Raw genomic sequence first — 26261 nt, 5'->3', positions numbered from 1 at the left:
ACTTTGAGGAAGACTTTGTTGGTAAGAAGATTAATTTTCTTATGATTTGAGGGTAATATGATGGTTATAGAATAAAAATTGTAGGCATGCCAACAGGTTCAAAAGAAAATTTTAATTAGAACTTTTCCCCCTTTTTTTGTCTGTTAATTAGTCCACTGGAGCCTTCTCATTCCCTCAAATGGGCGAAGCATTTTGTGAATTTTGTAAAATCTAGATCATAAAAATAAATAAAAGTATTAGACTTATAACCTTGCTAGTTGATTTAAAGTTTTAACAACAAACCTGTGTCAGAGGAACAAGGCCAGAGAAAGAAAAACCACAGCTGAAGGATACCCCAACCATAAATATGAAAAAATTAGATGAGAAATGGGATTTTTTTGACAAATTGTTAGATAATTAAAAAATGGTATGCAAAAACTAGAAATGTTTGCACACTGGTGACTTTCATTTTCAGGCTTTGAATGGTGTTTCCAGTTTTGGACGTACAACAGCATATACTGGGATTATTTGCTTTACATAATCCCATCAATTACTAAGTTTAAGATGAAATCAGCAACTGGGAGCAAAGATGTATTGTTCCCTCTTAGACAACCTCAGGCACCCCTTAACCAACAACACCTCATCACATGTAGACAATCAGTAATTAAGCCTAAGCAGCACCCAAAGACTCCTTACACTGCCACCTCAAGGAGCCAGCTGTATAATAGACTTTCTAACAGGGTCTATACAGGGAGTGCAGAATTATTAGGCAAGTTGTATTTTTGAGGAATAATTTTTATTATTGAACAACAACCATGTTCTCAATGAACCCAAAAAAGTCATTAATATCAAAGCTGAATGTTTTTGGAAGTAGTTCTTAGTTTGTTTTTAGTTTTAGCTATTTTAGGGGGATATCTGTGTGTCCAGGTGACTATTACTGTGCATAATTATTAGGCAACGTAACAAAAAACAAATATATACCCATTTCAATTATTTATTTTTACCAGTGAAACCAATATAACATCTCCACATTCACAAATATACATTTCTGACATTCAAAAACAAAACAACAACAAATCAGTGACCAATATAGCCACCTTTCTTTGCAAGGACACTCAAAAGCCTGCCATCCATGGATTCTGTCAGTGTTTTGATCTGTTCACCATCAACATTGCGTGCAGCAGCAACCACAGCCTCCCAGACACTGTTCAGAGAGGTGTACTGTTTTCCCTCCTTGTAAATCTCACATTTGATGATGGACCACAGGTTCTCAATGGGGTTCAGATCAGGTGAACAAGGTGGCCATGTCATTAGTTTTTCTTCTTTTATACCCTTTCTTGCCAGCCACGCTGTGGAGTACTTGGACGCGTGTGATGGAGCATTGTCCTGCATGAAAATCATGTTTTTCTTGAAGGATGCAGACTTCTTCCTGTACCACTGCTTGAAGAAGGTGTCTTCCAGAAACTGGCAGTAGGACTGGGAGTTGAGCTTGACTCCATCCTCAACCCGAAAAGGCCCCACAAGCTCATCTTTGATGATACCAGCCCAAACCAGTACTCCACCTCCACCTTGCTGGCGTCTGAGTCGGACTGGAGCTCTCTGCCCTTTACCAATCCAGCCACGGGCCCATCCATCTGGCCCATCAAGACTCACTCTCATTTCATCAGTCCATAAAACCTTAGAAAAACCAGTCTTGAGATATTTCTTGGCCCAGTCTTGACGTTTCAGCTTGTGTGTCTTGTTCAGTGGTGGTCGTCTTTCAGCCTTTCTTACCTTGGCCATGTCTCTGAGTATTGCACACCTTGTGCTTTTGGGCACTCCAGTGATGTTGCAGCTCTGAAATATGGCCAAACTGGTGGCAAGTGGCATCTTGGCAGCTGCACGCTTGACTTTTCTCAGTTCATGGGCAGTTATTTTGCGCCTTGGTTTTTCCACACGCTTCTTGCGACCCTGTTGACTATTTTGAATGAAACGCTTGATTGTTCGATGATCACGCTTCAGAAGCTTTGCAATTTTGAGACTGCTGCATCCCTCTGCAAGATATCTCACTATTTTTGACTTTTCTGAGCCTGTCAAGTCCTTCTTTTGACCCATTTTGCCAAAGGAAAGGAAGTTGCCTAATAATTATGCACACCTGATATAGGGTGTTGATGTCATTAGACCACACCCCTTCTCATTACAGCGATGCACATCACCTAATATGCTTAATTGGTAGTAGGCTTTCGAGCCTATACAGCTTGGAGTAAGACAACATGCATGAAGAGGATGATGTGGACAAAATACTCATCCATCCATTCGCTTCCGCTTATCCTTTTCAGGGTCGCGGGGGGCGCTGGAGCCTATCCCAGCTGTCATAGGGCGAGAGGCGGGGTACACCCTGGGGAGAACATGCAAACTCCACACAGAAAGACCCCGGCCTGATGGTGGAATTGAACTCAGGACCTTCTTGCTGTGCGATAACAGTGCTAACCACTGTGCCACCGTGCTGCTTACAATAAGCGGAAATAATTATTTTAATAGTGGTTTAGGTTTAGCAAATACTCATTTGCCTAATAATTCTGCACTCCCTGTATTTCATCTATACCTCTGAATATGCACAATTTAAGACAGTACAGTTCTGAGAAATGGCTGAATTCGGGTATCCTAAACGTTTATATATATTACTTACTATACAGCCAGATATGGACGAGAAAAAAACAACTTTTAGAGACAAAATATTAGAAAACTGTCATCATCACAGCTCTCTGACCTCATTAACGACTTCACACCAGAGCGGGTCTCAGCTCAGACTCCCAGCAGTGGTTTTTGACGTGTTGATGTTTGTATTCATGATTGTGTTGCTGTAGATGATGTCATGTTGTTTTTTATCATTATTAACTGTTGATAATTTGCAGCTCATCATTAACCTCATCCATGACCTTCATATTTATCCCTCATATCTCACAAGTTGTTTTTACATTGCAGTGGAGTTTGACAGATTTACAAACATAATCCTCCCTCTCTTCCTCCTCGTTTTGTTTTTGTTTTTATGTTTGGGTCCCACTTTCATAAAGCTGATCAGAACAGGAGTACTGATCTTATGTTAGCTTTAGCCTTTAGATACAGCAAAAAGCTACATACTGATAACTGTAAATAAAGCTGCAATGTTGTATTATGGTGCTGAATTCAATGGAGAGGTTTTAGAGAACAAAAAGAAATTCCCAGATTAAACTTAAAAATTTATATTTAAAACGTAATGTTGGAATTAAACACTAGTATTTTTATTTGTTCAAGAAACAATATTGCTTTACTTTTTTTAGGTTAGCTTTTCCTTAGTGAATGACTTATTATATTAATAACTAAATACTTTAACAATCATAAGGATGCTGAACTGTAAGCAACATTGCCGTGAAGGTGGATCAGTATTTCTGCTCTTTAAAGCTTTATGGATGCATGACCTGCATTTTTTTACCTAGTATCTGTTTGCCTCTATTTCCTGTGGTGCACACAGCAAGAACAGAAACTCTGTTGCCTACGCTGCCCAGAAGTCCTGGCTGCTCAACGCTACTGTGGAGGAAAACATCACCTTCGGTAGTCCATTCAACAAACAGCGGTGAGAACCCCACAGCTCACAGTTACAGCTCACCTCAGCGGTGCTTTGTGTTCACATTGAGAGCTTTCCTGACATGTTCATGGGTGTTTTTCAGGTACAAAGCAGTGATTGACGCCTGCTCTCTGCAGCCAGACATTGACCTGCTGCCATTCGGAGACCAGACTGAGATTGGAGAGAGAGTATGCAAGTTTTTAATTTGCCTTAAAAAAAAACAACATAATCACATGAAGGGATTTAATTTATCTGTTTCTGTGTCAGGGCATCAACCTGAGTGGAGGGCAGAGGCAGAGAATCTGTGTGGCCAGAGCTTTGTACCAAAACACCAACATCGTCTTCTTGGTAAGCTTAAAATTCCCTTAAACTTTCTTTTTAATGTTCAAAACATTGGAAACTCTTCTGAGTTCTGTCTTTTTTTCTTTTTTACAATGTGCAATTAGAATTTTTTTTAATGTAAAATAAAGACTTTTACTCCTAATTTGTAGCCAAATTAGATAATGCCATTTCTTTACAAGATTAAGTTCTGTAGTATTCTAATCTTCCCTTTTTTATATAATTAAATGTATCATGCAGTGATGTATTATGTGACACACAGTACATTGTGGCCGTTGGGATAATGACAGTGAATGCTGTCATTTGTTTATCTGGCTGAGTAGTTGTGTAATTTCCTGCTGCCACCTCGATTTTTAGTCCATTAGCAAGCATACATTCCTCATTAAAATCCATCAGTGGAATTCTTTTATACACTCATGACCCTTTGTAATGTCTACGATGGTTAAGAAAAAAATGAAATGTATAATGAGGAGGGAATGTTTTTCTTTTGTGCTGTTCATATCTGATATCAGGGCTGGAATATATGCGTCATACACTCCCACATCCCACAGCCATAACACAGGCTTCATTAACACAGTATAAAACACATTATAGCATCCGCCGTCCTGTTAGCACAAAGATTAATGGACATCTGGCTGTTATCCCGAGGAGTTTAAGTTGTGATGAAGAGCTGGATATAATCAAAATTATCTCAGAAATCAGGTAGAACAGGTAGTACAGAGACACAGGGAGAATTTACTAACTTTTACATGGTGCAACTAATCATTTCTGCTTGGAAATTTCACATTACAGTTTTTTCCATTGTTTCATAAAGTATAAATATCTATTTACGGATTTACCTTCATATAACCAGGAAGTCTAAGGGAGATTAAACGTATTTTCCACAAGAGGAGCCATGCAAACCGAATTTATATAAAAAATACAACAAAAGTACAACATCTACATCATGATGTACAATATACTAATACCTACCTGCCTCCACATGCCTCCTTTACAGCATTCCTTATGATGGAAACTGAAAGCTTGCTTAGGTTTAATCTTTGGGCAGGGATAGCTCAGTAGGTAGAGTGGTGGCCCCATGATCGGAAGGTCGGGGGTTCGACTCCACTGAACGGCTACCCTGATGTACCCCTGAGCAAGGTACCGTCCCTACACACTGCTCCCCGGGCGCTGCACTGGTGGCTGCCCACTGCTTCACTGGGTGAATGGGTTAAATGCAGAGGAACTATTTCCCTATGGGGACTAACATGCACACTTTACACTTCTGCAGATTATTCCATGTCCAGTGTTGCAAGGAAATGCTGTACATAAATAGACTGAAAATAGACTGTACATAAAAAATGTACAGACGTGAGATCTCCCACTGGTCCAGGACCTTCTGTTTTGAAGCCTCGAATTGAACAAACTGACAGTCAACATTTTGGTTTCCAAAAGCTTGAAGTGATGACCTTTTGACATCACAGATTCATCCAGCCAACATAGATACATGCTAATAAAAGCTAACAAGTGGACAAGGCGGCAGCCAAAGCTACTTGGCAGTCAAAGTAGTCTCTCCCCTCGTAATGGAAATTTAAAGACTGAATTTCAATTGGAGAGTTTTTGTCCAGCTATCATAAAGAGAGAAACTCTCCACAGAAACCAAAATCGTCTTTTGTGACTCCACAGCTACTTTTAGGTGCTCCCTTGTCACAAGGGGTTACCAAAGCAGGTAGCCCCCAAAAATGCCTTTGCAGATATAACCCCAAAGGGGATTTGTGCCTTCAGCCAGAAGCAAACCAGTGACTTTTTACAGTACTTGCCAAAAAATATGACACCTCTCAACTAGCTTTAAAGTTAGCATAGTGTATGGAGCAAGCCATTTGAGGAACTGCATATTCTTGCACTTCCTGTTGGATTCATTTTCAGGTTAGAATCTTTCTGTTTGATTTTTAAAAAACTTTTCTCATGGCAATTTTTTTTAAAAAAAGAAAAAACAATCAATGGTAATTTGTACAGATAGTACAAAATAGACTTTTCTAAGTAAGGGTTTGAGCATTAAGATATAGACTATTGTTTATACTCAAGAGACTTTTATCCACCACATCTCTAATTAAGGCTTTGTCTGTCATAAATCTGATATACATCAGATTTGCTTTTCATTTGAAAATAAACTCAATTTGAAAGTCTTTTATGATCATAAATACTTCTCACAAAATGTGATCCTCCAGGTATTCACTTATGAGAGTGAAACATGACAGAGCAGAAGACATATGTGTCAGTGTTACAAATGTTAGTTTAAACCAGTTGATTACATACGTATTCAGGACTAAACATTTTTAAAAGTGAATACGTATAAAAGCATTTCAGATTGAGAAAGTCATTCGTTTGTCAGATTAACTGATATCCATGCTTCTCTCTTAAATCTTGCAGGATGATCCATTCTCAGCACTCGACATCCACCTCAGTGATCATTTGATGCAAGAAGGAATCCTTAAATTTCTGCAGGATGATAAACGAACCGTGGTCCTCGTGACCCACAAACTGCAATATCTTATACATGCAGACTGGGTAGGGCCTTCTGTTTGCAGGAAAATACATGTCATAAATTCAGTTTTCATTGAGCCTTAACATTATATTGTGTGTTTTGTCCAGATTATAGCAATGAAGGATGGTACAGTCCTGCGAGAGGGAACTCTGAAGGACATTCAGACTCATGACATTGAACTTTATGACCACTGGAAAACCCTGATGAACAGGCAGGATCAAGGGCTGGAGAAGGTACAGTATAAATCTGCAGCTGTCTAAGTGTTTAGTAAAGCTTTCTGTCTACTCTAATGTTTCTCCTATTATATCCACTCTTCCGGTGTGTAGGACATTCAGCAGGACAGTCAAACAACACTTGAGCGGAAGACGCTGAGGAGAGCTTTCTACTCCAGAGAGGCCAAGAACCAAATAGATGATGAAGATGAAGGTGACAGATTCCTTTTCAGTGTAACTGGTTGAGTCATGTTGTCAGAGTTTCCTCCTGAAAAGACATGATGACACATAGACATAGTGCCATCTTAGGGTTCATTGTCAAAGTTTGGTGGAGTGCTTGTTTCTCCAAAATATTCTAGATTTACTGTAGGAAACATGTTAGTACTCAAAAGTCCTTCTAGTATTTTAATTGAATGTAACTTATCACTAATTAGCACCATGGCATCTTCAATACCATCTGTGATGATTAAAATGGTTAATTTATAATCACCTTAAAATAAAAATGATATCTTCTAAATGGGATTTTATTCTAACAGAAGAAGAAGCCGAGGAGGAAGACGATGACAACTTTTCCACGACCACCAACAGAAGGTCAAAGATCCCGTGGAAGGTAATCCACTCATCTGCACAATGACATTTTCTCGTGATTTAAAGTGTTGTTAGCAACAACATTAACTGCCACAAAAGAAAAATAACCTCAGCTAGTTTACTGGGCAGTTGTTTGGTGTAGTGTTAGTTACCTGCTACTATTTTTTTAGAGGAATAACAAGTTTGACCGACCAAATAACCAGTGACTACTGCTTTTCTTACTATGATCCATGCTGCTCTCTCAGGTGTGCTGGTGCTACCTGTCTTCTGGGGGGTTCTTCATGGTCTTCCTCATGATTTTCTCTAAACTCCTCAAACACTCCGTCATTGTGGCAATCGATTACTGGTTGGCTAACTGGACGTCGAAAATCAATAACAGTGCAGAAACAGGAACAGACATGTATATTAATGGAACCAGACCCACCAACACCGCAGTGCAGGTACAATATGTCTGTCATGGGTTTTAATGGGTTTTACTGGGATTGTAATTGGTTTTATTAGGATTTTAATGGGTTTTATTGGGATAATGTATTAAAATCACTTATGAACTGAATCTCCTGTTGACTCTCTGAATGTTGCAGAGAGCATAATAAGGGAAAATATATACAAATTAAATGTACATTTTAACTGAATGATTAAAAAAATCACAAATGCAGAGATCAGAAACCAGTTGGTGACATCACAGTGGCTCTATTTGTATTTTAGAAACATTTAATGATAATATTAGTTTCTGACATGTTGCTCTTGTTTCTCCATGGTGTGATTTCTGTCTTGTTGTGTGTCACCGGGGGCAGGACTCCTACTATCTGCTAGTGTTCATCATCTTGTGCGCGGCTGGAATCACTTTATGCCTCATCACCTCCCTCACTGTGGAATTTCTTGGTCTTTCTGCAGCCACCAACCTGCACCACAACCTCCTCAACAAGATCATTCACGCTCCCATCAGGTACATAAAACAGAACTGCAACAAGACCAGAGTAGACATCTGTAAAAAAGCTCGAAGCTCACATTTAATCTTTTAAGCAAACCTACGTCTGCTTTTATAACCTGTTGGAAGTTGTTTTTGTCTTTTACATGCTGAATTCTTAGTCTTTTAATCTATATGTGTTTACTTGGTAGTAAATGTGTGTGTAAAAGTTGTATTTTTTATTTTACTTATAACCTGTGCTGGTTTTTTGCGCTGAAGCGAGAATGGACCCTGGAGGTGAAGCTGTGCATTTGCTGGTTAATTAGCGTTCTGAGTTTGAAGACTAACAAATATCCTAAAGAGTGAAGCCTTTACATGGGAGCTTCTTGAAATGTGGATTAACCTTTTTAATAAATCTGCTGGCGGTTTTGATCCAGCACCTATGTCATTGTGCCATATGGCTCAACTATGGCTGTAGGAAGTGCCCCAAATAATAATAATAATAAGACTGGCACTAGAAGACGCAGAACTGAGCTTTTCCTGAATGGTGTCTTGGGTCACCCCTAACGATGGGGTGAAGGGTGCAGTCATTTAGACTACTGTGCATCAAAAGGTAGTTTGAACTTCTGTGCAGGCGTTTTGGGTATGTTAGACTTGGAGGAGCAAGGACATGGATGAATTATCTCTGGGCTGGGTTGGAAAATGCCGCAGTGTGCTGTTGGAAGAGTAATATGTGGTGATGAATGGAAGAGAGTCAGGGGAGCGTTGATTGTATTTCCTCACATCACTTTTGTAAGTGGTAGAAAATCATCAGAATCAGAATACTTTATTGATCCCTAGGGGAAATTATGTAAAATGGATGGATGGATCCGCTGAACAGTGTGTTTTTGAGTGTGACTGGGGACTTTGGCGAACCATCCTCACACTTGAGCCGCATCTCTAAGGAAACAGTTGAGTTTTGTGTGTGTGGCTGCACTTGTCCCGCTGTTCTTCGCTCATCATCGGTCTTCGTAATTGATGGAAAGTTTTCTGTTGCTCTTTCTGCAGACTCCCTCTCTTTTCTTCAGGATTACATAACCCTTATTTAAACACCTCTCTCCACAGGTTCTTTGACATCACTCCTTTGGGGCAGATCCTCAACAGATTCTCAGCTGATACCAACATCATCGACCAGGTAAACTGATGAATTTGCATAAGAGATAATGGACTCGAGGCCCATGAGGAAGCGTGTACACAACTGCTGCACTGAACAGATGTTTTAATTATTATTCCTGGTTAGCCGTCAAAGTGAAGTTGTGATTTGTTTGTGTTTTGCTAAACTAAAAGAAGGAAGCAAACATGACTGAACTCCCACTTCCTCATTTCCTTTCATTGTAGCATATTCCTTCAACGCTGGAATCTTTGACGAGATCCACGCTGCTCTGTTTGTCAGGCATCGGGGTCATAGCCTCAATCACTCCTATTTTCCTGGTTGCCTTGGTTCCTCTGGCTGTGGCCTTCTACTTCATTCAGAAGTATTTCAGAGTCGCCTCCAAGTATGTCCACAGTGTATTTGTTGTAGCTGCAGCGCATAATTTTTCTATCTAAACAAATCAGGGAGTTTATTTAGATGCAGTGAGCTGAATCTCCTCACTGCAGGAAACAGGAAACATCAACTTGATGATTTATGGGAACATGAATTCTGAATGAGTACACCAGAGGACATCATGCAAATAGGATTCAGTGTGTAATATGCATGTGTACACTTGTGCATGGGAGATTTCATATGAAGTGATATGCATACTGTAAAAACACCTCCTCTCAGGGACCTCCAAGACCTCGATGACTCAACACAGCTTCCTCTGCTCTGCCACTTCTCTGAGACTGCAGAAGGTCTCACCACCATACGAGCTTTCAGGTACACGTTTGTCTTTTATGCACTGAAATTTGCAACCCTTGTTTTTTTTCTAAAAATTGGTCAAAAAATGTGAACGACGATTTTACGGCTGCTTGTTGTGCTCTGCAGAAGATCATTCGTAAACAGAAGAAATCAAAACAGTGGTGAATTTTTTATATTCTTCAGTTCAAACTACTAAAGTTCAAACTGGAAATCGAGACAAATACAGAAGATAGAGTGTATTGGCATAGCTTTTGTAAAAGATGTACTTCAGTCATGTTTTACAGGCATGAACATTTTTTCATGTTTATTTTAATGTTTTGTGTCTTTTTTTCTTCTGCCTGTGGTAACTTGAGTTGAAAACAAGTGAACTTCTTTTAAGTTCCTGAAGATGTTTCAAATCTCACATTTTTCCACTTCTGATGCCACATTTAGATAAGAGGTAGAACATCGTCAAGAGCCTAAAAGAAGTCCACTTACTTTCATGTCAAGCCCATTAAATGACCTTGACCTGGATGACTGAGAAGCTAGACTGGCACTGTAAGTCAGCGGTTCTCAAAGTGAGGTCTGGGACCCGCAGAGGCCCAAAAAAGCTCACTGCATAATTTGCTATGAATCGTAAGTTTGTGCTGTATTATTACAAATATAAAGATGGAGACATTTTATACCAATGTTTGGGCCCAATAGACACTGATATGAAAATAGCAAAGTACAAGTACTTTGTATATACCTATAGTTTTCAGGCATCTGTACTTTACATGACTCCTTATTTTTCGGACATCTTTTTGATTCCTATCGCTAAATTTTAACACAAATATCTCTACTTTCCATTCCTTACATTCTCAATACAGACGCATTACTCTAGATTTATCACATTTAAGGGTAGGTACTGATTCTTTCTCATCACTGCACACCTTCCAGACTTCCAGCCAATTTTAACCTAAATAAAGGGAACAATAACACATAAAAGACAACTTTACTGGTGTATCCATCATTGCACATGAAGATCTAAAACATATAAAAATGAAAGAGGCAAAGCAAAGACATAAAATCTTTCTGCAATGAGAGAGGAAATGTGCTGTTAGTGACATTATGAGAGCAAATGAAGACACTGGGCAGCTAGCTTTGCTCAAAAACAACTCGTAGAAAGAACGATTTTTTTACTTTTGAAGAAAAGTTAAATCAGTACTATTGCTTCAGAGGAAACTATAGTATTGAATAGACCAATCACAACACCTGTGGGTTGCGTCAGTGTGACGTGCAGTTCCATTTCTAGGCAAGAATACATCATGTTATGGTGTAGGCTACAGCTCCTTATCCAGCTAGCTATCTGGCACGCGTAGCCAGGGCTTTATCTGCTGCAGACCGGCTTTGACTGGCTTTTGCATTCAGTCCTTCACAGGCATCACCTTTGCATGCCTAATTCCAAACTTTGAAGTTGAGTCCACACAGTGTGACTACAGAAGAGATCTCCATAGAAAACACATGACAGTAAATGTGTACATAAACATTTGGTTCTTTTGCATAACTTTTGAAGCTCTTTTCTGAACTGAGTGGTTTCGTATTTCGGGCTGACTGATAGAGCGAAATGACTGAGTTTGTGAAGTTATTGAAGATGATCTTTGCCTGTGCAGCAAGGCTTGGAAAAATCTGGAGACCGTTCTAATGGTCATCAAACACGTCTTTATTGAGGTGTCAAAACACTTCATTAAGGGTACAGGGAAGGTTGTCTTCATTATGGAATGAGTTAAAGTGTCCGTTAGCACTTTTTATCCTGTCACCTTCCACAGTAGAGCTGTTCAGAGCCCTTTAGATTGATAGGATTGCCGTCTTTGCAGCTCTCTGGTAAGCTGTCACAGTTTAGGTTTTACTTTCAAACATTTTGTGTTGTGCTTTGCTGCCGTTCCTGTGGCGGTAGCGAGAGAAGTATCTTCTTGTATTTCTGTATTCAGCCTCGTTCCCATCGTCCGGATAATCCAACATTAAGCAGCTCTCACACTTTTTTCTCCTCGTTTCCCCTGAGGACTTCCTCTTCCTAACACACACAAATATACAAACACTGAAGGACTCACACACACACAAAAACAGTGAATCTGGTGTTGAGACAGATTCTTGGCAATCGTGGGATAGTTCCCATTATCGTAACCACTGGTCTCCTTCCAAACCACGTCTGGTTTAGATGGCAGTGATTTACTACTGAATACAAACAAAGATAAAACTTTGCTGCCGTTCCTGTGGCGGTAGCGAGAGAAGTATCTTCTTGTATTTCTGTATTCAGCCTCGTTCCCATCGTCCGGATAATCCAACATTAAGCAGCTCTTACACTTTTTTCTCCTCGTTTCCCCTGAGGACTTCCTCTTCCTAACACACACAAATATACAAACACTGAAGGACTCACACACACACAAAAACAGTGAATCTGGTGTTGAGACAGATTCTTGGCAATCGTGGGATAGTTCTCATTATCGTAACCACTGGTCTCCTTCCAAACCACGTCTGGTTTAGATGGCAGTGATTTACTACTGAATACAAACAAAGATAAAACTTTGAGATTCACCAGGCTGAAGTACAGTCGAGCTGCTCCCCTTCTTTCATTGAAAAACAGTGTACTTCTCTTACTTCCTGTTTGCGTTTTGTTTGTTATTTGTACTCCCTGTGTGAGTTTATTGTTTGTGTTCATTATTGAGGATTTAGGGGAAGATGATGTCAGCAAGTGATCAAAAGCCAAAGGCAGGAGGGCACCAGCAGTTCAGTGCATTGGTGAAGCCGTTAAACAACTGATGTGTCTTCTGTTCAATTACATGTTTGCTGCAGACACGAGGCTCGGTTCAAACAGCGCATGCTGGAGCTGACCGACACCAACAACACAGCGTACCTGTTTCTGTCTGCTGCCAACCGCTGGCTCGAGGTCAGAACGGTGAGAAACTCTTTTCATCGGACTCAGAAGAGGAGAAAGTGTTTGGTTATATAAATATGAGAGAGAGAAGATCTGAAGCTTTTGCTGCGGGTTGGGATTTGTTATGAATATGTTGTATTAGTGATATTTTGTTTCCTGATGTCTCTGCAGGACTACCTTGGAGCAGTGATTGTACTGGCAGCGGCGGCAGCTTCAATATGGAGTTTCCATTACGGGCTTCATCCCGGAGGTCTGGTGGGCCTGGGCCTTACCTACGCCCTCACTGTGCGTTTTCTCTTTTATGTACAGTTATTATCTTTTTTTTACTCTTTATTCAGTCAGTGAGTTGCCCTCCATTCGTAGTTAGACACTAATTTAAATTACTGTGTTTTAAAAGCAAGTTTTTCAAACCTAAATTGACGCGGGGTTACGCGGCAGAACAAACAAGCTGAGTTTAAATTATATTAATTACTATTTAATGGATCATTTGTGCTGTGTAATAAGTCTGTGTAAAGATTCATTCAAAGTGATGCTGACGTATAAATTTGATCTCCATGCTACAAAAATGCCTCTGTGCAGGTCACCAACTACCTGAACTGGGTTGTGAGAAACCTGGCAGACCTCGAGGTTCAGATGGCAGCTGTGAAGAAGGTCAACAGCTTCCTCAGCACAGAGTCTGAGAACTACGAGGGCTCTATGGGTAACTCAGTGTTAGGCTGATGGAGCAGATATAGCAACATTTTGTAAATGTTTATTGTGATTTACATCCCTGTATTCATCATAAGCTCTTCTTAATCAGAGTCTTTCTAAGAACTTACTCCTCTTTTCATCCTTTCTGGAGGTATAGACCTAAAATATATAAACTTACTTTGTGGGGGAATTATACAATCAAAAATGCCTTGCAGTGCCCTCCACATCCGTCTCCAGCAGCCTTTAATAACCAGACAATCCCAGTAAACATGCGAGTGGTTTGCACTGTGGTTTCCACAGTTCCTCCAGCAAACCTTTGGGCCTTTGGTGTCTATTTACTGCTCAGCTTTGACGTCTTTGATGGAAAAATGTGGCCTAAACATGGCGGAGTATGTCTTTAGATCTCCACCAGCAGCATCAGTATATAAAAGTGTGATAAAATTGCATCTGCAGTGCAATGGCACAAACTGTGGACTTTGTAAACACATTTAGACATCTGATGTTACACATGATACACACACACACACACACACACACACACACACACACACACACACACACACACACACACACACACAAACACAGATCTATGTATGGTTATTTGCCAAAGGAATGGAGTGGACTGTGACTGTACAGTATGCATGTGATGTGAGTAGGTTCACTGTGTTCAGTGAGTGTATGTGTGTAAAACCTTTTTCATAGTTTTATCTTTTTTGCTTATGACTCCAGAAATTGTGTGTTTGGGTTTATGGACTGTTTCTATGGCGAAATGCAAAAGCTGCTGGCATCTTTTTTTCCCCAGTTGAAGAGATGGCAAAACATGAACACTTCATTATTTAATCAATCAATAGCATAGTACACTGAGAGTACTAATGCCTAGCCAGGCCAAAATTAAACCTAACCAAACCCAACCAAACTATTTTACATGTTGTACAAAACGGGAAAATGTTTCGCTGGTCAGCCAAAGAACATTTCTCCGAGGCAGAGCAGCTACAGTATTTTGGGAAACATAACAAAAACAATTCCTGAGCTTGATGAATGGATAGAAAGTGAAGGGATAAAAAAGGAGGCACGATGGAACGAGAAAATACTTTATCTCAAATTTAAACAAAAAAAAAACTGAAACAAAGGAAAGTCCAGTTAAGAACTGGCTCTCTGTCTGTATCTCATATGAGCATCATCCATCTGATTGAGTTTTCCACTGAAGTCTTTTTCTTACAGTAAATGACCCACAAAACCAAAGTCCTCACTGACATCATGGAAGCTTCCAGCAAACTGATAAAGGAGGATAAAGGAGGAGTAAGCTAAAAGCAGGACTATGAAATCCTTACCTTTCAGTGCAGTAATATGATCAATGCAGGACGCAGACTCAGCTTTTTGTAGCATGTCATAGGACTGCTAACACGCAAATATTTTCTTTATTCTCTTTAGTTGACTGTTGGAGGCCAAAATCATAACTGATATTAAAATATGAATAATTGCCCAGCAGCGGTTTTATTGTTTACTGTAACTCAGGATGGAGAGCGTTTTTTTTCTTCATCTTTTTGTTTCAGTTAAAACAGTCCCCTTGGTTTATGACCAAAACAAACAGCACGCTAACACAGCAAAGTAAACTTGATCAGAACTACATCTTCTAAACTGTAACATGCTACCATATTAATTGTGAGCATGTTGGAATACAGAGGTTAGCTGTTAGCCCCCCAGAGCCTCTTGACCTTTTCCTCAGTGCATTAGTAGCACTACTGGAACACACAGCCATGGCCCAAAAAGTCAGCTTGCCCCTGTTTTAGTGCATATGTAGCACCAACAACAAAATGAGATGTGAAAGAGACAGAGGCTAAATAACGGAGCATAAAAACACCAGGGAGGAAAGAATTGTAACAAACATGTGCAAAAGTGATCAAAATGAATTAATAATCAGTTGTAAATAAGCAAATGAAATTTGGCTACAATATTATAGCAAAGACGTGTAAAAGAACAAAAAACAAAACCTGAGGCGCAGTCACTCTGGCTGTGATTGCCCTCTGCGGGTGATTATACACATCTCTGCCCAGGGATCGTGTTCCTGTCATGAACCACTGTGTGTTCAGGGTTGTGGACTCAAATGCAGGACTTAGGTGACAAAAACTGAACATAAGATGAGCATCTGAGGCTGATTAAATAACAAAGTTCTATAATGTAAGAATTAGCAGAGAGCAAAGCATCCAGGAAACAGTAGGAATACTTCTTTAGAAAACACAGAGAAACCCAAGCTGAAGGTACGGTAAATGGACTGGTCCTTCTGTAACACTTTCTTCTATACCTAAGGGCAATTTCATACCTGCGGTTCATTCAGTCTTGTCTGAATCAGTCGATGAGTTTATAAATTTATAGCTTATTTTGTTTGTTTTTCATGCAGAGAAAAAATTCAAGTGAACTTTGAGAATGTTCAGTCCGCTTATTGGCCAGATGTGCAGATGTGGGCAACAAAAGTAAATATGGGAATAAGGTGCTATGATCAGGATTATTGGAGAACATCGAGAATTCACATTCATTTCACCTAGTTGCTAGTCCATACTGACTTTTGCACATTTATAGTACCTTTCCACATTCCAGAATTCAAAGCATACGAGGCAAAGGGAAGTTTGTTTGTTTTTTTAGCTTAGACCTGCAGTGTGCACCTCTTAGTTGGTTCAGATCGAGGTCGGATCACGTTTACATCATAGATGATTGGTTTTTCACCAACCCCACTAAGATCCTTCCTACAAAGGATCTTAGTGGGGTTGTTTTACACCTGAGTGCGATTACTGTGTTCACATCTGCACAAATGAACTGCACCATCGAGGAAAAATAAGTAGAATTCAATTTAAATGGACTAAACACAGCAGGTGTAAAAGCATCATAAGTGCTTTCTGAAAGAGGAAACAGGCGGGAACCAAAACACAGTTGAAGACAATCAATGAATCTGTGAGTGTAGAGAAAGGACGAAACACTCTTCACAAGGGAAAACTGAACTTTCAAAGTAAAGACAGGAAGTAACTAAAGAAACTAAAGAAACTAGACAGATATAAGGAAGAAAAATAGATGAGACAGAAAAAGGAACAGAATGGAAACACAAAGGGGAACTACACACAATCCTAAAGTCAACAGTAACTGAAGCTAAGAACTGAAATCTGGAAAATAAACCATAGACAATGGATAAAATAGGAAATTGTCAACAACTGTGTGAAAAGAAAACTACATACTAACAATAACAGAAACCTTATCCAAAGAAACAAACACAAATCGAGTTTTAAAGGAATTGTTATAGTTTACCAATGCTTACAGAGACTGATGCCAACTGAGTTCTGAAGCCTCAAAAAGCTACAACTTGAGGCAAAAATTAGTGTCATTATCAGATAGAGTACTGGATAGAGTCTGAATCGTTCAAAAACTGCAGGATACTTAGCAGTAAAATCCTGTGGCATATAATCAGAATTTCAGTAAAAGGTCCACTGGCTTTCACCCATACCATCCTGAGCACACCCAGTCCCATCTATGGGCAAAGTCTCCTATCTGTGGTGTTATGACATGGTCTATAGCTCCTGTTTACACCATCCAGGACTGTAACATAGACAGTAGCAGCTGTAAGAGGTCTACTTTTTGTTGTGGTGTTCTTAAACTTCAAGAGCTGTTTTCTGGTCTGAAGGGTCTGAGAGTGAGTAAGAATTAAAGTTTTAAAAAAAGAGAGGAATAAACCACCTTCTGTGTCTCTCCCTACAGATGCCTCTCAGGTCCCTGAGAACTGGCCCCAGGACGGTGAGATAAAGATCCAGGGCCTGTGTGTGCGCTACGACCCAATGCTCAAACCGGTGCTCAAACACGTAAACGCATACATCAAACCAGGCCAGAAGGTAAATACTGATTCTGTGAGAAGAATGGAATCATTCAATCATTCAGGAGTTTTCATCTGGTAGGATGGTGGAACTAGATTTCCTAAAGTTAATAAAGTCAGTTAATGCTGGATGTGCGGAGGCAAAGCTCCCATTAAGTCTACCATCAATACAATTTTATTTTCATCAATTTTTAAGTGCCTATCCCTTAATATAAGACAGCCCACAGGGACTTTACAGAGTTCTTCTTCACTCAGAGGTCTGACACTGGCGTACATGTCCATGTTATGCAGCATACCTTTTCTTAAGTTATGTCTGCAGGAGCAGTGAGTCACAGAGGTTTGCAAGGAACCGTGGGCCTCACTTAACACTGCAATGAAAAAGCAGTGTCATACAGACAGGAGAAAATTTTCCCAAGAGGCCCAATGGGAAGTTCAGGGGGTAGAGAATATTTACTCACAGTAATGACTGGAAGGACCGGAGCAGTTTAAAACCCCTGAATGATTCTTGGTTGGAAAGCAACTCCTTTTCATTTTCCTCAAAGTCTGTTGTTAGACTCTGAGCACCTCCTCCAAAACTCCAAAAGTGGAGAGAGTCCGTGTTACACCTATTTGAGTTGTGATTTTTTTTAGAGTCAGAAAAAGACAAAATGGGGCAATCGTGGCTCAGGGGGTTGCAAAGCTCATCTGTAACCGGAGGTTTGCCGGTTCGATCCCCCTGCTCTCTCTGTCCTGGTCGTTGTGTCCTTGGGCAAGACACTTCACCCTGCCGCCTACTGGTGTTGGCCAGAGGGGCCAGTGGTGCAATATGGCAGCCTCGCTTCTGTCAGTCTGCCCCAGGGCAGCTGTAGCTTGCCTCCACCAGTGTGTGAATGTGAGAGTGAATGAATAGTGGAATTGTAAAGCGCTTTGGGTGCCTAGAAAAGCGCTATATAAATGCAATCTATTATTATTATTATTATTATTATTATTAAAACATTAGTAAGCTTGGTTAGTGAACTGCATCTAGTTCATGTTGCAAACTAAGTAAATTACCACATACTTTCCTGTGCAAAGTAAAATTCTCCTGTTACTGTTTCTCAGGAATAACAGGCAAACATGCGTTGCTGTACATTGTACCCTGAGAGTTTATGTATGGAACTGGCTAACTAGCTTAGCACTCTTCCCTCTGAACTACGGCTACACGTGCCTATGAAATAAAAATCGAACTAGCCCCAAACACAGAGGTTTTAAAAACCAGAGTGCAAAAATCCGTGGGTAATATTTTGCAGTTGCTACATCCATCTTCTATACACAGTCTATGCTTGGCATGTATTTTATTCAGAGTAGACGTGCTTACGTATCCAAATGGTTGTGTTACATAAAAACGCACCTCCAGTACAGTAGGATACCTATAAGGACATAATTAAATGTGCTTTGGAGTGCTTAGTAATTCAGACCTGTGTAGCCTCGCTGATCCTTTCCTAAGGTGAACTTTGTTTTAAAGTGTGGAGTGTGATGTTGCTGGAGCTTTCTTTGAACTCACAGCCACATGCCTCTAATAAACTGTAAAATGACACTTGGTCACCAAGCTCCATCCACGCACAGCATGTAGCTGCTACCCTGTTATCACACAGGTGTCTGATGTCTCACAGCAGCATCAAGCGTAGTGAAGCTTATTGGTTTTTCTCTCCTCAGGTGGGGATCTGTGGCCGCACAGGCAGCGGGAAGTCTTCTCTGTCGTTGGCTTTTTTCAACATGGTGGATATTTTTGAGGGTGAGTCTCCTGTCATGCTGTTAGCTCTCCTCACAAGGAGAGAGCACGTTGTTTTTTTCCACTTCTTTCATCTTCAAGCTTTTCTTCCTGTCCCTGGAGCCTCCCTGTTTTTCTCTGGTTCGGTATGTTTATGTCTCATTAAGATAATCGTGTTCTGTTTGGAAACTTTGCGGAAAGATTTCCCTCGGGGTTGTTTCTGTGAGGAGCTCTTGACCCAAGGTTCTACTTGACCCAAAAGGCAAAAACAATCACGCTGTTATGGTCCCCGTTTTTGGTTTCCAGTTTCCTCTGAGTCACTTACAAAATAAAAAAACTTGCCCTTCAAAAGATGTTCCTGACAGGAGGATTTACAGATTTTCAAGAGTAAAATTAAACTATTATGTGAGATTTAATTACTTTTTCGTGAGGTTTTGAGTGGATTCATGATTTCCACATCCCCTTCTGCCCTTCTTTCTTTATTTCTTTTTCTTCTTTGGTTGATGGAAAGCTGTTGTGAGACTGTTTATAAAAGATGGATTTAGTCTCAGAAAAGAAGCTGTTGCCTCTGAATCTTGCAGTCTTCCTAATGGCCAGCAGGGGCAGCTTCGGTGATTGCATAAAAGAGATTTTGCTCTCAGCTGCTCAGTTTTTTATGTTTATTTTGTACACTGTGGTCCCACTTAGAATAAATAATGCAACACTTTCTTTAGGATGCAGAAGTGTGGAGTATCTTTTATTTCTCGCTAGAATTGATCTAGATCTTGTTGTCTTTGAAGATGAAGATCAGGTCTGTAACCACTCGTCAGACTGAGTCAGACTGATTTCAAATTGGCACTTTCATGGAGTTTCTTTGTCAGAATAAATCGACTTTTAGAAATGAGGGAAAATCTGTTGCTGTCTATGTAAACAGAAAGTCACATTCACTACTTAGATTGGGGGCAGGGATAGCTCAGTAGGTAAAGTGGTCACCCCATGATCGGAAGGTCGGCGGTTCGAATCCACTTAACGGTTACCCTGAGGTACCCCTGAGCAAGGTACCGTCCCTATACACTGCTCCCCGGGCACCTGCTTAGTGGGCTGCCCACTGCTTCACTGGGTGAATGGGTCAAATGCAGAGAAAAACAAGTAATTTCGCCATGGGGATCAATAAAGTATCCATTATTATTATTATTAGATTCAGGCTCCAGTCAGAACCTCATAGATCTGAAACAGAACTTCTTCCACAGATAGTGATGTCACTGCTGCCTCTCCAGCTTTGCTTCTTATATGGGAAAATATCCAGAATACAGCCAGCTGGTAAGCAGATGAGTGGAGAACCCTGCTGCAAAGAGATGTATTGCTCCGTGTCTGAGATTGATTCTAACATGTTGGTAATCAGTCTTTGAAGCTACACTTTACACAATTTGTGCAAAAACTGGACAACACAAGATTGGAACAAAGTTGTCTGCTGTGACATTCAGATGATAGGATCAAAATTGGTGTAAATGGCATGAAAGTGTGGCTCTGTCTTGTCCTGTATTGATGGTTTAGGCTGCTGGTGGTGTAATGGTGTGGGGGTTTTTTTAGTACCAAGTGAATGGCATTTAAACACCACAGCCCACCTGAGTATTGTTGCTGCTTCAGTAGGATAATGCCCCAGGTCACAAAGCTGAAATCAGTTGTACTCTAATGGCCTTCACAGTGACCAGATCTCAGTCCAGTAGCCACCTCTGGGATGTGGAGAAACAGGAGATTCACATTATGGATGAGCAGCTGATAAATCTGTAGCAGCTCTGAGGAATGCAGCACCTGGTTGAATTTGTGCCACGAGAAATTAAGGCAGTTCTGAGAACACAATGGGCTCCAAGCTGATACTAACAATGTCCTGAATATCACAGGTAGGATCGGGGACCAAGGGAAACCCTGGTGAATACCAGCACCAATACCAGATACCAAAAAGCATTCTTGACTTTGTGTGGGAGAGAGGAAGGAGACATGATTTTGGTTATATGACCTGATGGCTCGTAACAACACTGTGGTACACAGTACTGCAGGAGTATACCAGACACATGTAGACTAGACTGTCAAACTTCATGACTGCTCCAGAAGTTTCCTGACAGTAAAGAGCTGTTCCACTGTTCCACAACTAGAACCGAAGCTGGATTGCTCCTCCTGAATCTGAGATGCTTGTTATGTGGATTCAAGCTGTCCATGATATTTATAGACCCAAATACGACTTGAACAAGCTTACAGTTTTTCTCGATTGCTAAAACACATTTCTTGAAACTACGCCTCATATCCTCACAACAGTAAACACAAATCCATAACATCTCACTCAATTTCCCAAACATCCTATTTCCAGGTCAAAATGAAGCTCTACACCCAAAACTATTCACTCCTGCTGAAAAACCAAACTTTGCCCTCAGACATCAAACACAAGCCCTCAAAAACACACACACTACAACAGAGTTTTGCACACTGGTACAATTAATTCAAAACAATAGTTCCAAAACAAATAGGTTGCTTATGGTTCTCCCCTTCAAAACCCTTGTCACATGATAAACACAAAAGACGCAACCAATGTATGTACAGTGGCACATTGTCATTCATGTACTATACAGTACAACACACACCAGAAACATTATCCCACCTCAGCATCTTGTCTTTGGTCTGGGTCAGGCCAGAGAATCTCATCCACATCACAGGCTATATTGGCCCCAGCCAGGCAGTGGGGGTAAAATCCTCTTGCATGCCTGATCCACCCCTGGCATGCATCTACTGATATGTCTAGGCAGGCCTCTTCCATGGCCTGAAGGAGGTGAACACGGACATAAGGTTCTCGGTCATACACTTTCCACCGCCATGCCGAAAATAACTCCTCTATCGAGTTTAGAAAGGGAGAGTATGCAGGCAGAAAGATATTAGAAAACCTTGGGTTATTGGTAAACCAGTCACGAACCAGAGCAGCGCGATGGAAGCTGACGTTATCCCACACAACAACGTAGTGAGGCTGCTCTGGCTGTGCTGGTTCCCTGTAGTCCAGCTGGAACATATGTTGTCTTAAACCTTCAAGAAAAGCAAGGAGAAGCATAGTGTTATAGGGTCCTAGTACGGCATGGCGGTGGAGTACCCCTTGTTGGCTGATGGCTGCGCACATAGTGACATTCCCCCCACGCTGACCAGGGACATTTACAATAGCCCGATGGCCAATTATGTTCCACCCCCTTTTCCTTCTTTTGGTCAGGTTAAAACCTGCCTCATCCACAAAGATTATTTCATGGGGAACAGGCCGTCCTTCAATCTCAAAGATTCTCTGCAGAACACATAACACAGTAGAGTCAATCGGTACCCTGAACCACAGTTCAAGAGTGCTGAAATGGCAGCATAAACTGCCATGCTGTGATGGTACACAATACTTTATACAGTATCAAAACTCATACCTGAACATATTCCACACGTTGGTTTTTCACTCTGTCAGAGTTTCGTTCGAAAGGGACTCGGTATGCCTGTTTCATCCGGAATTGATTCTTTCGGAGGATGCGGCCAATTGTGGAGAGGCTGATGGCATTTATACCTCGAAAAAGATGATCATCCTCAATCACTCTCCTTTGAATCTCTTGCAGGCGGATTACATTATTTGCAATTACCATGTTTACAAGTTCCCTCTCTTGCTCCTCCGACAAAAGCCTTAACCTGCCTCCACCAGGTGGTCGTCTCTGTGTCCTACAAAAATAGAAGCACTCATTACTGTAACTGTCACACATTCATTTTACAGGCAAATAATGGAAACATACTGAAACTCAAGACACATAAGTTCAGTAACTTAAACGTTACTGTACAAAGCAGTCTTACTGCAAGTACACCTACCTGTTTTCCTCCCTGAAGGTTCTGATGATGGAGGCAACAGTGAAGCGACTCAAATTTGGTTGTACTCGTTGCCCAGCCTCCCTCATAGTCATCCCATGGACAAGGACATGGTCAACTAAAGTGGCTCGAATTTCATCCGAGACTGACTGTCTTCTTGCCCTTGCTCTTCCCCTTCCTTGTCGCCGTCGTTCTCCACCTCCACCTCCTTCACCGCGTCCTCCTCCTCTTCCACCACGTCCTCCTCCTTCACCACGTCCTCCTCCTTCACCACGTCCTCTTCCTTTGCATCTCTTTGGATCCATTGTTTCAAACCTGAATGAGCTGACTTTGGCCCTTTTATCTATCCATCGCAGGTTCTGATTGGTGTGTGCTAAATTTTGACTCCTAGTGTTTCCACCTGGTTAATTGTGTGCTAATTGAGCTCAATCTATGCTGACTTAAGTTAACATTATTGCATGCTAGTGCTTTCTAAATGACTACATGGTGTAAGCACTGTAAAATGTAGGGATTTGTGTGTAGAGTTTTGCAGTAACAGTTCACCAAATTTGAGTCATATGTCAAAGCAGGGAATAGTGTTTATAGTTCAGGGAAATGGGTGAGCTTTTTGAACAGTAGCGTTACGGTTTTGAAATTTTAATTTAGAGGCCTGGTTATAGTGTTTAAGCAATCGAGAAAAACTGTAATAGAGTTACTTTTATAAATTCAATATGCTATAAATGATCTGTCAGAGTGAGCAGTAATAAAAGTATTTAAGGTGACTGAGTCCCAGAGACAAAATGACGATAGATATTGCAGTGTGTTTTGTTAGAACTAAAGCACTTCTTATTGTAAATTATTCCTTTAAAAGGTGTTCAGTCATCAGCCACTACTGCAGTACTATGTATATGTTGGAGGAAATATTTATTCAGCTCTTTTTAAACACTCGTGCGAGTCCTGCTAAGTGCAAATCTGAAGGCCTTTTTGTTCTTCGCATGCCTTGTTTTAAGAGAACCTGAAGTAGACTCTTGTATCAAAGAACTAGCATAAGGACATAACAAAAAGGCTCGACCCATTCTCCTGCACTCGTTTCCAGGCTCTAGACATGTTCCTTCAAGAGGGCAGAAATAAAGTCCTAAAGCTGTCTGTTTTAGTTATTGCATTTTGAAAGCAAGTCGTAATCGTACCACTCTGTTTTCACTCTGGCTGATGACGGCTGCTCCTAGACAGATTATTCAGACAGGGGTGAGATTACACAGTCACTTTTTCCATGCACTCACACACACAGCTGGGAAGACAGTTCATTTAACTGTAAATTTAAGACCATTGTGTCAGCAACATTTCCTTATAAAGCAGTGAAATAAAAGCAGAGCACCTTCCTGGTGATTGCTCTTCTGAGTGAGCTGTACAGAACATTCTTGATTTCATCACCCTGAAAATAAAACATTGTGTTCAGCTGAACAAAAACATTTGTTCAGGGTCGTTCATCGTGTCCACATGAAAGAGCTTTAGGAGAAAAGGTGGTTTAATTAAAGCAAACCTATACAAGTTTGTGCTGATGAGTGCAAATCCTCCGTGACACGTTTCTCTGCAATCGGGGACTCAGCTGGTTTCCATTCTGGTTATGTTCCTTTATAAAAACAAGGTTTCTGAGCATCTGTGTCATTTTGCAATTAAAATCTCCAGCTTACCACAACTACGTCACCATATGCAAAGAAATTTCCAATCTATGAGGTTCTGACCCAACTCTGGTTGTTTGTAGTTCAGTTGAATTTCTGTTTACGTCGACAGCAACAGGTTTGCAATTTTTGATGATTTATCACAGATTGCTAACTTGACTTGATTTGCTTGCACGCTGATGGGGAACTGATGGCATACTGACTGATTTATTACTGCTTTATCACCACCTTGATGCAGCAAAGTCAGTTTAAAGATGGTAACTGACTGATGGCTGCAGACCTCAACAGCCATTTCAAAGCAACAACGTTGCACATTCACTGTAAACATCCCAATCATTTTTCCGTGCTGCGGTTGTGCAGCAACGTTTTTCCATAGTGCATCTTTAACATAAAATATTGAGTAAGAGACATCACCTGGTCTACTGATTTTTAATTATGTCATTTTTGTAAGACAGAAACTACAATGTTTGAGCCGATGGGTAAACATGAGTTATTAACTATTAGTTGATTAGCAAAATGCATCTATGTTTCACTGTGGCATAAAACGAGGTGCCAACTCTGGCTGCCAAAAATATAAATAAAGATTAAAATAAATTGTACTTGATTAAGTGAACTGATGCTTAACAGTTAGTTTATACTGGCTGATGTCATCCTCCTGGTGAGAGGCCCATGGGAAAAGTGACATCACACCTGCTGGTGTGATGTCACCAAGCTTTGGTGATTTGTCTTATAATGCAGCCGTGAGATTTCCAGATTAAACAGAAGGAAAAGCAGCTTGAACTCTATTCCTGCAGCTGATGCAGAATGGGTGTTTTTTGGTAGTATTCAGGAGAAGGTCGCAGTGAGAACAGGACGCCTCAAGTGCCACTATAAATGAACTTCATGAGCTGTAGATATAGAAAGTTCAGAAGAAAGCTGTACTGGATAATTTAACTGTTATTTTTCTGTTACGAGAGGAGTGTTGGTGGCTGTAAAACTACCTGGAATGTGAACACAGTGTTTTGCTTATTTGCAGGAAAGATCATCATAGATGGGATTGACATCTGTAAGCTTCCTCTACAGACTCTCAGGTCTCGACTTTCGATCATCCTCCAGGACCCTGTCTTATTTAGTGGATCAATAAGGTAAACACTCGTGATTAACATGCCTACAGAGAACTTGACTATATTCTTTTTTAAAAAGTCTTTTTGAAGACTTATTATGTAAAGCCTTAGGATCTGGTTCCTCGCCATGTTTTCCTTCCCAGAGATTGCTGTTTATAATTTTATTCTTGTGTTACCAATCAGAACTATAATTTGTGCTCTCTGTGGTCCGTACTTCCAAATCGGTTACCTAAAAGGTAAAGAGAGGTAACAGCAAAGGTTAACATCAACAAAATCTGAATAAGATTTGTTTACAGAGCTTTAATTCAAATCTCCAAGATTTGAACCAGTAGTTATCTGCTAAAGGAGAACAGAAACTTTGACTGTTGTTTGGTTCTCTAAAAAGTTTCTTATATACACAAAAAATGTTGCGATGCACATCAGAAATGGTTTATCACAAGGACTAATCACCCAAACAGAAACTCGACAAACCAAATGC

At 40.5% G+C, this 26261-nt stretch overlaps 2 protein-coding genes across 5 annotated transcripts in view; one reads left to right on the top strand and one right to left on the bottom strand.

Moving 5' to 3' along the window:
- Positions 1-26261, top strand: part of abcc9 (ATP-binding cassette, sub-family C (CFTR/MRP), member 9) — an 80474-nt gene that overhangs the window by 40844 nt on the left and 13369 nt on the right. For all 4 annotated transcript variants that reach the window (XR_014272154.1, XM_082509944.1, XM_082509943.1 and 1 more), the window contains 18 exons: positions 3470-3571; positions 3666-3750; positions 3830-3910; positions 6311-6448; positions 6533-6658; positions 6752-6851; positions 7174-7247; positions 7471-7665; positions 8020-8171; positions 9237-9306; positions 9510-9667; positions 9937-10029; positions 12823-12925; positions 13076-13189; positions 13484-13604; positions 17336-17466; positions 19122-19200; positions 25696-25804. Coding sequence is in view for 3 of the 4 variants with exons in the window: in XM_082509944.1 (XP_082366070.1) it covers positions 3470-3571; positions 3666-3750; positions 3830-3910; positions 6311-6448; positions 6533-6658; positions 6752-6851; positions 7174-7247; positions 7471-7665; positions 8020-8171; positions 9237-9306; positions 9510-9667; positions 9937-10029; positions 12823-12925; positions 13076-13189; positions 13484-13604; positions 17336-17466; positions 19122-19200; positions 25696-25804 (2031 nt within the window). In the remaining variant the exon portion in view is untranslated. The remainder of the gene's footprint in view (positions 1-3469; positions 3572-3665; positions 3751-3829; positions 3911-6310; positions 6449-6532; positions 6659-6751; positions 6852-7173; positions 7248-7470; positions 7666-8019; positions 8172-9236; positions 9307-9509; positions 9668-9936; positions 10030-12822; positions 12926-13075; positions 13190-13483; positions 13605-17335; positions 17467-19121; positions 19201-25695; positions 25805-26261) is intronic.
- On the bottom strand, positions 21800-23327 carry LOC309693050 (uncharacterized protein; the record flags this gene model as incomplete). Its single annotated transcript, XM_082512029.1, has 3 exons — positions 21800-22471; positions 22599-22881; positions 23026-23327. The coding sequence occupies 3 exons, from the start codon at positions 23325-23327 to the stop codon at positions 21800-21802; spliced, it is 1257 nt and encodes a 418-aa protein (XP_082368155.1).

Source organism: Aulonocara stuartgranti (assembly GCF_965226115.1).
Source record: "Aulonocara stuartgranti genome assembly, chromosome: 17".
NCBI classification, from domain to species: Eukaryota; Metazoa; Chordata; class Actinopteri; order Cichliformes; family Cichlidae; genus Aulonocara; species Aulonocara stuartgranti.
Note: the sequence above shows the minus strand (reverse complement) of the source record. Positions and strands in the feature narration are given on the sequence as shown.